This window comes from Arachis stenosperma, chromosome 3 (genome assembly GCF_014773155.1).
Source record: "Arachis stenosperma cultivar V10309 chromosome 3, arast.V10309.gnm1.PFL2, whole genome shotgun sequence".
Lineage (NCBI taxonomy): Eukaryota > Viridiplantae > Streptophyta > Magnoliopsida > Fabales > Fabaceae > Arachis > Arachis stenosperma.
The window spans coordinates 95,766,537-95,785,430 of record NC_080379.1 but is presented as its reverse complement, the minus strand read 5'-3'; the positions used below and the strand labels follow the sequence as shown (position 1 = coordinate 95,785,430).

At 33.7% G+C, this 18,894-nt stretch overlaps 1 protein-coding gene across 2 annotated transcripts; it reads left to right on the top strand.

Annotated features, from left to right (window-relative positions):
* The first annotated feature begins 2,359 nt into the window (after positions 1-2,359).
* LOC130969558 (uncharacterized) lies at positions 2,360-17,648 on the top strand. Of its 2 annotated transcripts, none has more exons than XM_057895337.1 (11): positions 2,360-2,698; positions 3,316-3,408; positions 3,629-3,682; positions 10,195-10,305; positions 11,191-11,253; positions 11,338-11,592; positions 11,766-11,912; positions 14,989-15,016; positions 15,375-15,445; positions 16,709-16,768; positions 17,178-17,648. In XM_057895337.1, the coding sequence occupies exons 1-11, from the start codon at positions 2,483-2,485 to the stop codon at positions 17,244-17,246; spliced, it is 1,167 nt and encodes a 388-aa protein (XP_057751320.1). In that variant the 5' UTR covers positions 2,360-2,482; the 3' UTR covers positions 17,247-17,648. The 2 variants fall into 2 exon arrangements, with proteins under 2 accessions (XP_057751320.1, XP_057751319.1); XM_057895336.1 differs by having other exon boundaries at positions 3,316-3,504.
* Positions 17,649-18,894: the final 1,246 nt, after the last annotated feature.

The window sequence follows — 18,894 nt, the reverse complement described above, 5'->3', positions numbered from 1 at the left end:
GACCATATATATTATGTGTGTGGCACCTTTACTATACTGAGAACCTCCGGTTCTCATTCCGTACTATGTTGTTATTTTTCAGATGCAGGTCGAAAGGCATCTCGTTAGGCGTCTGGGCTCCTGAAGCGAAGTGGTTACTGGGTTATTTTGTTGTACAGAAATGTATATATATGTACTTAGCTTTCTCTCCGCATAACTCATTCTTTTTTTTATCCTCCTAGAAGTTTATGGAGAGGCAGAATTTTGTTTATGTGTGTGTGTGTGTGTCTTCTCTGGCCAGTTTTGACTTTGCAGGCTGAGTTAGAAACTTGTTACTTTGTATCTTTGACTCTCTATTCTTGTTTTGGGTTACTTTACACTTAACAGCTATAGCTTTCTTAGCACGCAAGTTAACTTGTTTCTTGAGTGTTACGCTTTTATGTCGCGATTTTTTATTTCCTCTATTCTTCAAGGCTCCTAGCATATTATAATTCTTCTGCTATTATATGTACGCATTTCATTTTAGAGGTCGTAATACCACATCACCTCTATTTTACGACTTAAGCGTAAAGTTTAGTGTGGTAGGGTGTTACATTTTGTTAAAAAATATTTTGTTAAACTTAACACATAATAATAATTATATTGTTAAGTTTGACTTAGTATAAAAATAAATAAATAAACTTAAAAAATAGTGATAATTAATTTTATTGTATTAGTTAATTAATTAATAATTTTAAATTGAAATTTAATTTTCTAATTAAATATAACTTAAAATTATTAGTATTTTTTAAAAATTATTTAAGATAAAAAATATTATATCTATATCTTAATATACTGTAATTATTTTGGTTAAAAAATTTATTTATACTATAAAAATTATAATAAATAAATTTAACAATTAAATATGAGATAATAAAAAGTAAAATAATTGTTTAAGAACATATATAGAAAAATAATATTTAGTCATGTTAAAAATAAAAAAAAAGTCATTATAATTTTTTTCATTATTTTGAATTTTATACTGTGTGTATGAAATTATATTTTTTTATTTTAAATATTACAATAAGTAATTGTGTATATATTTTTAGTTCTTATTAATATGTATAAATAGTTCTAATTTAAAATTTTAAATATATCTAAACTAATTTGAATTGGTCATTTAAGTAAGTATTGGGGGTTCGAATTCCGTATCTGTATGTGTAGTAACTCATTACTGAGCAATTGTAAACTTTTAAATAGAACTCAAATTCACAATGGATTAGTCCTTAACTTTTGAGTATTGTGAAAAGTAAAAAAATATTTATATCTAAATTTTATTATATTTTTGTCCCCACTACTAAATTTTTTTTGGGTCCGTCACTGACTACTGATTTACCAAATAACTTGAAACTACTATAATATCCGTCCTATTTATTTATTTATATATTTTTCTCTTTTCAGTTTCAATTATTGGGGGAGGAAAAGAGGGGAGAGAAAATATTTATTTATTTTTCTATTTTCAGTTTCAATTGTTGGAGAGAAAAAGAGGGGAGAGAAAATAATAGAGAGTAGAGACATAAAATAATAAGAATAGTTTAAAAAATTTAAATAATTTTTTAAAGTTTGAATATTTCAATCAATTAAAATCTATCTTTTATAAGTATAATATTAGTTCTTTTATTTTATAAATAGATTTGTTAGCATATGAATCTTTTAAATATATAATATATCTAAAATTAAATTATATTTTAATAATTATATTTATTAATTATTATTTAAATGGTTTAATACTCTACTGATTGAATTATTGACTCAATAATTCAATATCTTGACTGAATCGATTATTGATTCAGACCTAATAACTATGAACAAAATTTAAGAATATATATAAGTTGGATTTAATTAGACTGATACTAGACTCTAATATTTTATTGAATCTATTTTGACTTGACCATAAATTAATCCAAAATAAATCAATTAATTTTATAAATCTTATATAATAAATTAATAAAATTTTACTTAATAAATGTTAATATGTTATATCATATTTATATCAAAATAGATTATTTTAAAATAAAAATAATTTTATAGAATATAAAAATATTAATTAAAATATAAAAATATCATATTTTATTATAACTTTATCCTAAAATATATATTTTATTTAAAAAAGGCAAAGCTAAACAAGATCCAAACTCAACTCGAAACATAACAATAAAAATAGACGGGCACAAATCCGACAAAATATGACCCGGATCCAGGTTGGGCCGGGCAACGTAAAAAATATGACCCGAATTAGTGGGTGGCTATCCATCACTCCAAAGTCCAAACAATTATGACGGGTTAAATGCGGCTTTATATTGTACCCAAACCAAACCGGTTATTAACCTGGCCTGCTGGGGTAAGGCACAACTCGTGGGTTGTTCGGGTCCCAGCTTGGAATTTATCTGTTGAAGCTGCGCATGTATCCACCGCATCCATATCCGTTGAATGTGCGTTCCCTCCGGCAACTGCAACGCAAGCAATGGCAAGAGCGGCTTGCAGTCACCTTTACCTTGTTCCCACTCTATTGCATCCACTCAAGTCAAACTTCTTGCGAAATCAAACTCTTCTCCGAACCGCTCACTTCTATGGGACTCAACGAAGGTTCTCGTCTTTTTCATCGAGGATAAGTATGAGCCTTAGAGCCGGCATCGTTGGCCTCCCCAACGTTGGCAAGTCCACTCTATTCAATGCTGTTGTAAGCCTCTATGTGCCACATTCTCATTTTGATAACGTTCGTGAGCCAGATAGACAGAGAGAGATAGAGACGGATATTTTTCTGTTGAAGTAAAGAACATATATGAATTTTCTTTAGTGTTCATTTCTAGGAATTGAATGACGGTTTTTGATTAATAACAGTTAACTCTGTGATGGGCTTTCCTAATGATATGAACTGTCCTAGCTTTATTTGATTTACGAACATATGGGCTGATGATTGGCTACGATTGGTGTCAAATAGAATGACTCCATTAGAGATCCCTCCAACAGCCCTCTGCTACTGCTGCTCTCCTTCTGGCGGATGTCTTGTGAAATGTTTATTTGTGTTACCTTGTTTCTGTTTCTTTTCTTTGTTTCCATTTTATTGAAAAAGAAGGACTTTTGGAATAACTTCATCATTACTATGCCTTTTATAGATGAAAATCGTTGGTAAATATCGTTGGGTCTTTCTCTTTTATTTTCTCTAATTTATGGTTAATGTTAGGTTGATTGTGGTGGTGATGTTTTGCATGCATATAGCTCTACTTCCTAGTGCTGCAATAATGTCAGTTTATATCGATTTTAAATTTTAATATACAATCCTTCTTGTATGTCTAGGTTGAAAATGGAAAGGCTCAAGCTGCTAATTTTCCTTTTTGTACAATAGAGCCAAATGTAGGGATTGTTGCAGTTCCAGATTCTCGTCTCCAGGTACTTTCTAATCTTAGTAAATCTGTTCGAGCAGTACCTGCATCTATAGAATTTGTGGATATTGCGGGGCTTGTAAAGGGTGCAAGTCAAGGCGAGGTATTTATATTTTTTCTTCTTATTTAGTTTTGGTGCTAGTAAACACATTCTCTTTTATTCTTTCTCTCTCTCCTCATTACACAGTTGTATTGTTTAATTTCTTCTGCACCTTTAATTGTTGCAGGGACTGGGTAATAAGTTTCTGTCGCATATTCGTGAGGTCGACTCTATACTTCAGGTGTTTATCTCTTGTCTGCTCGCTTAGTTTTGTTTATCTATCATCTTTTCACATAATTTTGTTACATCAGTACTTTTGTAATTTTATTTTTGTTTTATATTCTGTTTTTAATGAAACGGTTAGTTAGCTGTACACAGTATTCTCACTTATGTTCTAGGTTGACTAGACCGGATCATTCATTTTCTTGCTGGTAGTTGTAAAGGACGGTTTGATTCCCAAGTGTATATATTAATTGAACTGGTTCTGCTGTTGCCTTTGATTCCCTCTCATGACTGCTTCTGAAATCGATGCATCTCTACTACCTGTAACTTGAGTTCATACACCACCTTATGGAAATGAAGTTATGTAATTCCCCACAACCTACTAAATTACAATTTTTCTGCCTTGCAGCTTCCCCTAAGCAGCTTAAGGGATCTTTCCATTGAAATTGATAGGAATTGGTATTAGAGAAGGCAAAACAGTTAATACAATAAAAAGATAGTGCTGTAGTACCACAGTTGGACTAATGTTAGTGGAATACAATTGAGCTTAGTAGCTGTAGTACCTCACTGCCAAGGTTCCACCACCAGTTTAGCTTTATTATCTGACACTTAAGATCCTTGCTCTTTCAAACTCATAGAAATATGATCTAGATTCCACAAAATCCTCCTCTCCTTGCAATTCCTCCTGCCAACTTAGCAACCGCTAGTTAGGTCTCGTCAAAACCAATTCATTGGGCCTGACCTTTCCCTGTTCCCCTCCTAATGTAGACTTAAGCAATTTTAGGTTCCTATCAATGCAAACTATTTAAATAATACACCTTTTTCCTAAGGAAGAATTAAGAAAACAGCTCTTGGATGTTACAAATTCCATAAATTCTTGAAGTTTGGAAGATCTTGCCACTTGATGCGGCTGTTGCAAACTTGCTGAGTTCTTCTTCAGGTTGAGCCTTTAAGTTCCCAATCTTGATGTTAACAAGGCGGCAAGTAGGGTTTTAAAATTGTTGCCATGGTGTTACAGCATGGCGGTTTTTGGGTTAGCTGCCATCTTAAGCATGTGGTGTTGCAGAAAAGGTGTTTGGCAAATGGTGGCCACATTGGTGGTGGTGTCATGACGGTCTAATACAAGTATGGCGGGTTTTTTTTTAGGATTTTTTTTAAATTACCGGGTCTTTTCATTTAATAAACCTAAGCCTAACCTTTATAAGAAAAGTTTTCTTTGGCTCATATTCTCCCTCTTCATACCCTCTCTACTTTCACTCTCCCTCTCTGTTGCTTGAGAAAGACGAAGACTTGTGATGCCAACAACATCATTGTCGACAACATGCAATTGTTGATATGTGTTTAGGAGGGTATTTTTGTCATTTAGTGACAAAGGTGCAGAATGGTAATCTTGTCATGTTCAAGAATCTAAGTACTAGAAAAATAACACTATGTCGATATTGGATATCAAGGAGACCAATAGTCCGTCTCAAAAACAGTGGAGCTGAAATTGCAGTACTCATAAGGCTCATTGGACTAAATGAAGACATCAAGAAGCCCAAGAGTTCTTTTAAAATTCATTGGGAAGCATAAACTTGGTATTAAATTCGAAATTATCTAGTTATATTTAAATTTGATTTATTGTTAGGGATGTTAAAAGATTTGATTTGGTTTTGATTTGTTTAGTAGTATTTTTGGTGTTTAAAATTTAAATCAAATCTGATCTAATCTTTATATATCAAATCTGCTTTAAATTAATTATCATATATTAGGTGTTTAATACAACAACAACAACAAAGCCTTGTCCCATTATGTGGGATCGGCTACATGAATCAAACGACGCCATTGTGCTCTGTCATGTGTCATGTCTACAGAAAGACCGTTTACATGTAGATTTCGTTTGACCATCTCATGGATGGTTTTCTTAGGTCTTCCTCTGTCTTTCGCCCCTTGTCCATCTTACATTTCATTCACCCTCCTGACTGGATGTTCTATCGGTCTTCTTCTCACATGTCCAAATCACTTGAGATGCAATTCAACCATCTTTTCCACAATGTGTGCTACTCCAACTCTTTCCCTTATATCTTCGTTCCTTATTTTATCTAATCGCGTATGACCACTCATCCATCTCAACATCTTGATATCTGCCACACTCAGCTTATGTTCGTGCTCCCCTTTAGCCGCCCAACACTTCGTACCATAAAGCATAGCCGGTCTTATAGCGGTACGATAAAATTTACCTTTTAAGTTTTAAAGGTACTTTTTTGTCGCATATAAAATCAGATGTACTCTGTCATTTTGACCAACCTGCTTGGATCCTATGATTTACATCCTGTTCAATCTCTCCATTATCCTGTATGATGCACCCAAGATACTTAAAACTTTTAACTTTTCGTAGGATGTTTTTTCCAATCTTCACCTCTATATTAGGGTTTTCCATTCTCAGACTGAACTTACATTCCATATATTCCGTCTTGTTACGGCTTATTTGTAGACCATACACTTCTAGGGCTTCTCTCCATAACTCTAACTTCTTATTTAGGTCTTTCCTTGACTCTCCATAAGGACGATATCATCGGCAAAAAGCTTGCACCATGGCACAGGCTCTTGAATTTGCTCTGTGAGTACTTCCAAGACTGATGTTAAAAGGTATGGACTTAAGGATGATTCCTGGTGTAATCATATACCAATGATAAATTCCTCTGTCACCATCTTAAGTCTTCACACTAGTTGTGGCCTCATCATACATGTCTTTAATTACACAAATATATGCGATCCTTACTCTTCTTTTTTCTAAAACCTTCCATAAGACCTCTCAAGGTACTCTATCATATGCTTTTTTTAAATCAATAAACACCATATGTAGATCTCTTTTATTACTACAATACTTCTCTATCATCCTTCTTAATAGTTATATCGCTTCAGTGGTAGATCTGCATGGCATAAATCAAAATTGTTTAATATCTAAATCAAATATGATCTAATCAAATAAGATCTTATCTGATTTAAATTAGGTAGAGTTACTTTTGGAGTCATATCTTTTATTTTTTTTTTCAGATTTTATTGTTTTATTCCAGGAAGATTTGATCCACTTTTAAGTTAATATGCTAGGGATCTATTTAAGCACTTTTGTGAAGCAATCTGATCACTTTTGATGAATAAAAATTTCTGAGTTCGTTATGCACGTTTTGCATTGTGTAATCAAGTGAAGTGAGTGATTTGCTTGCTTGTTGCATGAAGAAATTTGAAGGATCCACTCTAAGGTAATTCTTAGTGTTCGTTCTTTCAATTGTAGCCCTTTGATCTAGGTTGTCAAACAAGTTTTTTGAAGGTCTAGTAGAAAAAAAATCCTTCCGGTGACCTAAGTTGTTAAGAACGGGTTTTTTAGAGGCCTAATAGAAAAATCTTTATTTATCTTTTTGTGTTTCCACTGTGTCTTTTCTTGTTCATTTATATTTGTTCATTATCATTTAGTATCAGTTATAGGGCGTAGCTATGATCTTATTTATCTACACGTTCTAGGGTCGGTGTCTAGTTTCTTTATTTTATCTTTTATTTTTGCAATTTTACTTTAGAGTTATATTCAGCGAAAAAAATCTCGAAAATTCAAAGAAAAAAAGCATGGGAAGAAAAAGGAGAATTAAAAAGATCGTAAATAAAAAAAAAAGAAGAGGTGTTGTTTATGAAAAGTGCAGTACAAAAAAAAAGGAAAAAAGAAGGGAAGAATGTCATACAATTAAAAGGTTGTTGATTTTCAATTTCCAAGTATCCAAATTTCAGATTTGTTTCAAATTCTTTTGCGGTATCAATTGGGTTTAGAAAATTTTCTAGTATTTTTCAAATTTGTTTGTCACATAATCTGAATTTTTTTTTGTCAAAATGAAAGTTTTTATCATTACGATTATCTTAGTTTGGTCTCTTTTTTTTCTTGATTTCTGAAGTACAACTTGTTAAAGCAATATAAGAGTGGAAATAGACGAGAGGTTAGCTCAAATGATGGACAAAGCCATGGATTAAGTGCAAACACGATACACGTGAGAATAGTATTGTGAGGTCTTTATTATTATTTTTATAGGTTTCCAAATCAGAATCAATGAGGACTGAGGATGGTATTAGTGATGATGAAGGAATCTCATATGTGAGAAAGGTTTTTAAGATGCAAATCCCTGCTTGTAAAGGAAAAATGATGCTGACACATATTTCAAATGGGAAAGGAAGATATAGTCAATTTTTACGTATTGCATTCTCTCAGAGGAAAAGAACGTTAGATTGGTAGAAGCTAAGTGGAATGAGTTAGGAAGATCTATAAAAAGGTATGGTAGACCAATTTGCACCTGGGAGAAGATGAAGAAAATCATGAGGAACCAATTTGTGTCATCATCATACCACGAGTTTCTTGAAAAGTTTTGTAAATTGAAACAAGGTTCAAAATCAGTAAAGGAGTGCCACAAAGAGTTGCTGTATTCAATGTGCAAGATTAATTTTGAAAAGGGTTTCAAAGTTCTTATGGGGCGATTTTTGATTGGATTAAACCAAGAAATTGTAGATGAGGTTGAACTTCACCATTATTCAAATGAGGATTTAGTCAATTTGGCGATTATTGGAGAAGTAACAACTAAGAAACTTGTAAGAAAAATAAGAATGAATATGAATGAACAAGAAAAGACACAACGGAAACACGAAAAGATAGATAAATATTTTCCTATTAGGCCTCTAAGAAACCTGTTCTTAGCCTAATGGGCTTTATGAGTGCTGCAATTTCAGCACCACTGTTTTTTATACGAACTCTTGGTTTTCTTGACGTTCAAGACCGGCATTAGTGTAATTCTTCTAACATCATTCTGCACCTTGTCTCTAAAATGACGAAAATGCTCTCTTGAACATGTATCAAGTGTTCTAAAAAGGAAGACCATGGTGACGAAGCAAAAGAACGCAATAGTGGCACGAAACATTGATGATGATGGCTCCATGACCTGTGCAGGATGGCAACAACGTTAAACGTTGTTCGTGAATCTGCATATCCAAGATGCTTCCTTCTCTTTATATTTTGAACCCCTCAAGTTTTTGTTTTTCCATTCAAATCTCCTTTTTTTTTTGTTCTAACTGCTCAATTTTTTTCTGTATTCTAAATCCTCAATTTGTTTCTGCTGCTTCGTTTATATTAACATTCTTATTTTGATAATTGATAGTAGTTTTAATCTTTAATATTGATTGTTATAATGTGGATATATAGTTTCATATTATTCTTGATAAAGTATTAGTTGTTAGTAGTTAGATATAATTTTTAGTAGTTTTATTTATATCTTGTAGATTATCTTAGTTTTTATTTGTATACAATTTATAGTTTTTTAATGTATCTGCCATTTAGATCATTTACTTCAACACCACCCCGTCATAACCTGATGGCAGTTTTTACCCTTCGGCTATGAGCCTTGAAGATGAGAATGGTGGTACATAATCTGCAATAGGAAGATTAAGTAAGAGAATAATGCAACTCTTCAAGGCATGTATTACACACATTTTTCTTTAGACTTAATTCACCTCTCGCCAATCCAAACCGAGGGTGCAAAATGAGTTTCTGGCAAACTCGTGCAAGATAACAAGGAAGAGCACTTGATTTGTTTTGGTACTCATGCAATCAAGCTTTATACCAATGATATTCTATAGAATGATAATTTTTTTCCTCTCTCTGCGCATAAAAAATATGTTGACGTCCTATTTAGAGGCACATATGCTTAAGTACATGTATGAATACGGATGCATATTCATGAAGAGAAACATCCCTTTGAGAAAATACAACTCTTTTAATGAGTTACAACCTCATGAACAGATGCAATTTTTTGAACATGACTTTTCATATATTTTGAAAATATATCTCACAATCCTCCACCATTTTCAAAATTTCTTTCTGCTCTTATTGTCCCAGAAATCTTTTGCCTTCAGTAAAGGTATCTCATTAGTTGAACCTTTACATAGTAACCAATGATTTTCGCTTCTACGAATTAAAATGATATACAAGCTTTGAACCATTTAATACATATGATTAAGTGTGCACATAAAATCTCATGGTATGTAATAGCTTGCATCAGTTTAGGCTACCTGCACTACACACTTTGGGTGCGATCCTTTTCTATATCCTGCAACCCTCTAAAATCCTGCATATCATGTGATGCTTTTTACCTGGCTGCCCTTTTCATTTGAAGTATGATCCCTTATACCATGTTTGGTAAGTGTCTTAAGAAAGAAAATATATGAAACACTAAGATATAGACAAAATAAAGAAGTTTTCTCTGTCTTATTCCTACTGTCCCTAGTTTTTGGGTCAACAGAAAATGGGAAATTTTGTCCCTAGAGGCATTTTTTCCAACTTGGTATCTACTTCTCCAAACTCATTTCTGTCTCCTAGTTTCTTTGTATTTCTGTTGAAACTGTTATGAAACGAGGATTCCCCGTCCCCTCCCTGGTATATATATTTGTAGTTACAGACTTGCTATCACAATCTTGATTCCCTTGTTTCTTATATTATCATGGATCTATTGATTGTTACATTAGGTTGTTCGATGTTTTGAAGACAATGATATAGTTCATGTGAATGGTAAAGTTGATCCAAAATCTGATATTGATGTTATCAACTTGGAGCTTGTTTTTGCAGATTTGGACCAGGTCAGCTGACTAGCTATCATTCTGCCCAATTATACTGCCTTCCTTTGAATGTGTTCCTTTTTCGATAAAAAAAAATATTTGATTGTGATATGTTCCCCTTTTCATTGCATTTGGAAGGTACAATTCAGGATTATTATCTTGATTTTGTTAGTAGTACAAGAACATTGAAGTATAGTGGAAAATGGCTTTGTTGTGTTAAACATTGTTGAAGAAATGTCCCTTGTGCTCATTTAACATGGAACACCATGCCAGCTCATCTATGGTCCACTATCAGATAGAATGTGGACTTCATCTAAATCCTATTCAATGGTAGATATGGATATGTAGTTACAATGTCCCGTATAATATGAGTTCTCATAATAACTTCTTTTTTTTTAGATGAAATTATTATATTATTTTCCTTTGGGATGGTTGCTATTGTCAATGCTTTGTTTCTGGCAGTTCATATGCTCATCCATGCACAGTTGCTTCGGATTTTATTTATTTAATTGATGGATTCCACTGATTTAACTAAGATGTCCTGAAGAAACTGGCTTGGATTATAGTGAAAAATAAACAAAAGAAAATAAGAAATGGTGTATTTTGGGATGTTTCTTAGATCAACCGGATTCTGATAACCTGAATACAATGATTGAGGAAAACTCAAAAGAGATTCTAACTACTCTGTAATATTTTCCAATTGAATTCCTTGCTTCTTTGTCTCCCTTCTATTTATGTTTCCTACTAACTACCTTGTGACTAACAGTTTATGTTAAGCCTGTCCCACCCTCAAATTGGCCCACAGTACCCCCACCCTTGTTTTTCTCCCAACATAGGCATATTGTTTTACTGGTCTACTAACGATTTTTTTTTTGGGGGGGGGGGGGGGGGGGGAGAGAAATGCAGATTGATAAAAGATTGGAGAAACTAAAGAAAGGCAAGGCAAAGGATTCACAATCTAAAGTTAAGGTACTATCATCTCTCCTTAGTTGTTTTATTTCTCTGTTGAAGACTTGAAGTAAAATCTAGCTGATTTTTAAATTCTTGATATAGGAAGAGGCAGAAAAGTCTGCACTGGAAAAGATTCGTGAGGCACTCTTGGATGGAAAACCTGCACGATCTGTGACCTTAACGGATTATGAAAGGGATGCTGTAAAGCATCTCTGCTTGCTCACCATGAAACCTGTTATATATGTAGCAAATGTTGCAGAATCTGATCTATCTGATGCTGCAGACAATAATTATGTGAAGGAAGTCACAAAAGTTGCATCTGAGCTGCAGTCGGGAATCGTAACTGTTTCGGCACAGGTATACATACACCTTTGGAAAGGCAACTTTCCTTGTGGTTTTCATGGGACTTCGTATAATATACATTTTCTAGAGTTGTGGTTTGTGTAGGTTGTAATTCCTTATATTGAAAGACAGTTGTTGCTGTTCTTGTTATCACCACATATACCAAAGTACATTACTTGTTCTTTCAGGTTGAGGCCGAGCTGACTGAACTACCAATGGAAGAAAGACAAGAATATTTGAATTCGCTCGGTGTTAGTGGAAGTGGTCTTGGGAACCTAATTAGGGCAACTTATGGTCTGCTGGGGTTACGAACTTATTTTACTTCTGGTGAAAAGGTACGAGGAAAGGTCAAAAAGTTTTAAAGAGAATTATAGTATTGATTATCCTAGTAAATGATATCGGTGTGTGCGCATGTGCGCTGCATGATATAGATACACTATTGAATACAACAACAAAGCCTTGTCCCACTAAGTGGGATCGGCTACATGAATCAAACGACGTCATTGTGCTCTGTCATGTATCATGTCTACAAAGAGACCGTTTACATGTAGATCTCGTTTGACCACCTCATGGATGATTTTTTTTTGTCTTCCTCTGCCTTTCGTCCTTTGTCCATCTTCCATCTCATCCACCCTTCTGACTGGATGTTCTATCGGTCTTCTTCTCACATGTCCAAACCACCTGAGACGCGATTCAACCATCTTTTCCACAATGGGTGCTACTCCAACTCTCTCCTTTATATCTTCATTCCTTATTTTATCCAATTGCGTATGACCACTCATCCATCTCAACATTTTCATCTCTGCCACACTCAGCTTATGTTCGTGCTCCTCTTTAGCCGCCAAACACTCCGTACCATACAGCATAGTCGGTCTTATAGCGGTGTGATAGAATTTATCTTTAAGTTTTAGAGGCACTTTTTTGTCGCATATAAAACCAGATGCGTTCCGCCATTTTGACCAACCTGCTTGGATTCTATGATTTACATCCTGTTCGATCTCTCCATTATCCTGTATGATGCACCCAAGATACTTAAAACTTTTAACTTTTTGTAGGATATTTTCTCCAATCTTCACTTCTATATTAGAGTTTTCCCTTCTCAAACTGAACTTACATTCCATATATTCCGTCTTGCTACGGCTTATGCGCAGACCATACACTTCTAAAGCTTCTCTCCATAACTCTAACTTCTTATTTAGGTCTTCCCTTGATTTTCTCATAAGGACGATATCATCGGCAAAAAGCATGCACCATGGCACAGGCTCTTGGATGTGCTCTGAGTACTTCCAAGACTAATGTGAAAAGGTATGGACTTAAGGATGATCCCTGGTGCAATCCTATACCAATAGGGAATTTCTCTATCACACCATCTTGAGTCTTAATACTATTTGTAGCCTCATCATACATGTCTTTAATTGCCCGAATATATGCTATCCTTACTCTCCTCTTTTCTAAAACCTTCCATAAGACCTCCCTTGGTACCCTATCATACGCTTTTTCCAAATCAATAAACATCATATGTAGATCTCTTTTATTATTACGATACATCTCCATCATCCTTTTTAATAGGTATATCGCTTCAGTGGTAGATCTGCCCGGCATAAATCCAAATTGGTTCTCTATTACTTGTGTCTCTTTTTTCAACCTCCGTTCTATCACCCTTTCCCATAACTTCATAGTATAACTCATAAGTTTAATTCCTCTATAATTTTCGCAACTTTGTATACCACCCTTATTCTTGTAGATAGGTACCAAAGTGCTCTTTTTTCACTCATCAGGCATCTTCTTTGACTTTAAAATCTCATTAAAAAGCTTGGTTAACCAATTGATGTCTTTTTCTCCAAGATCCTTCCAAACTTCAATCGGGATATTATCAGGTCCTACTGTCCTGCCATTTTTCATCTGCTTTAGAGCCTCTTATACCTCGAAGTCTCGAATCCTTCGATAGTCGTCAAAGTTTTGATCTTCTTCCCTTGTGCATAATCGACCAAGGCTCGGAAGAGTCTTCTGTCCCTCATTAAATAACTCGTAGAAGTAGCTCTTCCACCTTTCATTAATCTTCTCTTTTTGAGCCAACACCTCTCCATTCTTATCCTTTATGCACTTAACCTGATCTAAATCTCTCGTTCTTCTTTCCCGACTCTTTGCGATTCTATATATACATTTTTTTCCTTCTTTCGTGCCCAAAGACTGGTAGAGACCTTCATATGCTCTTGTTCTTGCTTCACTTACAGCCACTTTTGTCTCTTTCTTAGCCGCCTTATATTTTTCTCAGTTATCTGCATTGCGGCATAAAGACCACTCTTTAAAGTATTCCTTTTTTATCTTTATCTTTTCTTGTATATTCGCATTCCACCACCAGGACTCCTTGTCTCTTGGTCCTATTCTTTTAGATTCACCAAAATTTTCTTTTACTGTTCTTCTAATAACTTCTACCATCTTCCTCCACATCTCTTCCGCGCTTCCATTCTCATCCCACTTTGCTTCTTCTCCTACCCGTCTTAAGAAGCTTCTTTGTTCCTCACCTTTCATCCGCCACCACCTCGTCCTTGGGTTCTCCGTATGATGTCTTTTCCTCAACTTTTGTTCAACGCAAAAATCCATTACGAGCCCTATGTTGTGTTGTCAAATTCTCTCCCGGGATAATTTTACAGTTAATGCAAAATTTCCGGTCGACTCTCCTCAACAAGAAGAAGTCGATTTGAGAGCTTGTCATGCCACTCTTATAGATTATAAGATTATAAGATGTTCGTCTCTCTTTTTAAAACATGTATTTGCGATGAGAAGATCAAAGGTTGAAGAAAAGTGCAAAATAGTTTTTACCCTCGTCATTGATCACCCCGAAACCATGGCCTCCGTGAATACTCCCATATCCAGTCACTTCTCTCCCAACATGGCCATTTAAATCTCCTCCTAAGAAAATCTTATTTTCCAAAGGTATGCCTTGAACCAAACTCTTTATATCCTTCCAAAACCTTATCTTGTGTTGTTCGTCCGAACTCACTTGCGGTGCATAGGCGCTAATCACATGGAAAGCACCTCCCTCCACCACAAATTTGATAGAGATGATCCGATCTTCCACCCTCTTGACATCCACTACGTCCTTTTTCCACTGCTTATCCACTAGATACACTATTGAATAATTACATAAATAGATTTTTCATTCCAAAGTTTTCTACGGTTTAATATATTTGCATATTATGAAGATTATTTGTGCCAAAATTTATAAAAATTGAACTTTAACAAGATTTGATCTAACAATTTCTATTATACATTCTTAACATTTATAGTACATGGAGTTTAGGGTTTAACAACTTTCTTCACTCGATGAAGTGTCGGTGAAAGATTTGATTACGTATCACATCATATTTTATTGTCAAAAATGATCTTGTTTATCTGATGCCTATACAGGAGACAAAAGCATGGACAATACTTGCAGGTTAGTTTCGCTGTAATTTGGCTTTTACATTGTTCAGTAGTTAATTATTTCCTCATTGGATTTCATCCTTTTCTGAAAACATGCTTAGGAGATTGGCTGTATATTAACTTAAGTAGGTTATTATTATTAGCATGGAATTTTTGATCTTTTGATGGGTAATGAACAGATGTCGTCTTCCCGGGTGTGATGCCTGCATATTATTGTTTATGCCCATTCTTTTTTAAGATTCATGACCCATCCATATTTGTGACATAGTAAGATTGATTGACCAATAATAGTAAAAAAAAAAGGAAAGAAAAAAACAACTATATTATACTTAGATTTGTCTGTTCTGAGTTCTAAGCTTTTGTTGTAATAGGAATGACTGCACCTCAAGCTGCTGGAGTAATTCATTCCGACTTTGAGAAGGGCTTCATTCGAGCAGAAACAGTAAGCATCAAGGATGTAATATTTAACTTCTGTTCATATAATATAATAGCATATGACTTGGCATAGAAACTATTTTGAGCTTAAAAAATATATATATTAAAACAATCCAACTAGGGAGCCAATATCCTATCAACCAATTTCAACCAACAAACAAACCAACCAACTCATTGACACTCCTTTTTTTTTTGAAATTTGGGAGCGGCCCTTCCTTGATCCTGCATTAACGCAAAATGCTTGTACATTAGGCTACTCTTTTCTGTTTTTTCTTTCTCTTTTTTTACCCGTTCTCACTTCTTCTCCTTTCCAACACCACAAAATCACCCAGAACCACCACCTTTGCTGCAGCCCCTCTGCCGCCACTGGCTGCCACTGCCTCTGATCACCCTAAATCCTAAACTCTAAACCTTAAATCCTAAATCCTAAATTCGGAAACCTAAATTCTAATCCTTACATTTTAAACCCTAAACCCTAAATTCTATATTCTTAGCCTAACTCCTAAATTCTATACCTTAGATTAGTTTTATTTTGTTCACTTTCAAATGTTTTTTTACGTGAGTTTCGAATGTTTTTATCCTGACTAGTTTTGGAAATTCCTTTCTTTATGTTCGTTTCTTTTTGGCGGATTTTTAAAATTAGTTGGCTGAAATAATGTTGGCTCCCTAGACTTTTTCTAAAAACGTAGTATGCTACTTGAATGGATTAAATTTGACAAACTTTAATAATAAGATTCTTAAATTATTGTCTAAACTTTCCGTTTTGAACTTTGGATGTAAGGCAGAACAACCTCTAATCTATGTAATCTTGTTTGTATTAATTTGATGTAAATAACTAATTTCATACATACAGATACTAACTATATGGAGTAAAATGTGAGTCTAGTGTGTCTACCTAACCATGAATACACAGTATTAACTATAAGAGGAATGAGCTCCTAATTAGTTAAGAATCAGCAACACATTTAGCATTTTTATTCTTGTTGCTGCGTCCAGAATGCACAGCAAGATCCTTTCCATATTTTATTTAGGAGTGTTTTTATATGGCTCAAAACGCATGTAACATGAACTGAATTCAGTATTGTGAAGACCAATTAAAATTTGTTGTTGGAGGAAAACTCGTGTATGATGAGGATGTGAGTATGTATTGTTTTAAACAACAACCAATTATATCTATTCATTGCACATATGAAATTAGATTTCACACCAACAATCAGTTTTCTCTATTTTGTTGTACTGCATTAACCTTCATAATTTTTACTTTAATTAGGTGGCTTATGATGATTTTGTTGCTGCTGGTTCACTAGCTGCTGCAAGAGAGAAAGGACTTGTGAGTTGCTTATTTTAGTAGGTTTTGATTTACATACATGCACATCACTTCAGATTTATTAAGAAATGCACATACCATATTATATTCTGTTTGATTACTATAAAGGCACAATATTACAAATGTTATTTATTAATTTACCAGTCTGGTTTTTGTTCAATATGCCTTAAATCAAGTGGTTTAGCAATCAACTATTAATTAACAAGAAATCAATCATGGCTGCAAACCACTTGTGGAAATTGATGGATAGATATTAAAGGTAACAAAGAGAATTGCATGTGGTTTACAAAGATTTGGAAAGATATATGATAGGGTTCCAAGAGAGATTTTTATTGAATATTACTATAATATTTTCTTTTCTTTTCTTTTTTGTGGGAATATTACTTTTTTTGAGGAATTACTTTGTTTGCAGCTGAGATCCGAAGGTAAAGACTACATTGTACAAGAAGGAGATGTGATGCTTTTTCGATTCAATGTTTAGTCGAAATTAATGCTCCAAGTTGGGGGTTCACAGGAGTTGAGAACTTGGCATATTCAAGATGAGTAAATTTTCATATAGTTGCTGGTTATACTTTAGACATGCATTGTTTCTTTCTGTCTGTCTTTGTTTTAGGAGAATGCTCCAATCTGGAGTCGGTGAAAGATGAGATACATGATTAGTCTGAAACAACTCAGAACCTTTCTCGGCCAATTTTTTATCGGTTTGCGCAAGCATTGTTTTGTTTTCAAAACACATTAATATGTAAAAAATAATACAAAAATGAATTAGGGGTCTTTCTTTCTTTGTTTAATCTCATTCATCACCTAGCCAATGTCTCTGATACTTGGACATGGACGCTGACTCTTGTATGTTTTTTCGTGTAGATTTTCTTTTGGTTCTTAACTTCCTCTCCTAACATACATGTATTTTGGTGGATAAGCTTGGAAATTCAAGGGAATAGATCTTAATTTTTTTTCTCTTAATTGTTAGATAAAGTGTGATTTCTCATTTTAAATTTTTCAAGTGGGACAAAAAAAAAAAAAAACGTGAGTGAAAATATTGAAAGGTGAGAGATTACAGTTTACCAAACAATTAAAAAAAAATAGAGAAGATTGTTATGATATGGATAGATAAGGATGATGAATGCCCATTTATGAGTGGCACATTTTCCCTATGTTAAAAGAAATAAATTCTTAGAATGAAGAAGTTTGAAACGTAAACTTTATGTGCTTATAAATACATGTATTGAGGCAAAGAAAATATACACAAGTAATAACAAAACATTCTTATCTCTCTTCTTTCATGCACTATAATATTATAAATTCTATTTTCTTCTTTCTCTCTCTGTGTTAGTATATAAGTATTAATATATAATATTAATATATTTTTATTAGTATGAGATATTGAAGTGGTGATTATTATTATTAAAGTTGTTCATTTACACATCTTTATTTTATATCTATTACATATTCCTTATTTATTTTACAACATGTTAGCAGCATGAAGCTCTAACGAAATTTTAGGAAGACTTCAGGTAACAAATTTTTATTATGTCAAATCTCTTTCATCTTGAATATAATGCTTTTGATATATCTAAAAAATAATTATTTATCATGGATACTAGATGTTAAAATCCATCTTGATTTAATAGATCTTGGAGATACCATTAAGGTTGAAAATAATACATCCCAGAAGGATAAAGTCAAAGCCATAGTTTTCCTTCGTCGTCATCTTGACGTATAATTGAAAAATGAATATCCCAAATTAAAAGATCCTGCAGATCTGTGGAAAGACCTTGAAGAATGGTACAATCATCAAAAGACGGTGATATTTCCTCAAACCTAATATGTTAGAGAAAATTTTCTCGACTTTTCATACCTCGAATGTGCTCCGGCAGCAGCAGTATCGAGAAAAAGAATTTAAAAAATATTCTGAGTTTAATTTCTTGCATTTTTGTTGCTGAATGCAACAATAAGTTACTTTTGAGAAATCATGAAGCGCGCCCATCTGGTGCCGCTCCATTTCCTGAAGTAAATGTGGCAAATTATAACTCTAGAAGAGGTAAATGGCAAGATTTTGATAACAAGAAAAATTATGGAATGAAAAGGAATTATGTTCACAAGAAAGGATTTCACCAGAAGTGGGATAA

Coding starts and splice junctions, on each gene's coding strand:
- LOC130969558 (XM_057895336.1), top strand. CDS start 2,483: ATGGCAAGAGCGGCTTGCAGTCACCTTTACCTTGTTCCCACTCTATTG. Junction 3,505..3,628: donor AGGGTGCAAGTCAAGGCGAG/GTATTTATATTT, acceptor TAATTGTTGCAG/GGACTGGGTAATAAGTTTCT. Junction 15,017..15,374: donor AGCATGGACAATACTTGCAG/GTTAGTTTCGCT, acceptor TTGTTGTAATAG/GAATGACTGCACCTCAAGCT.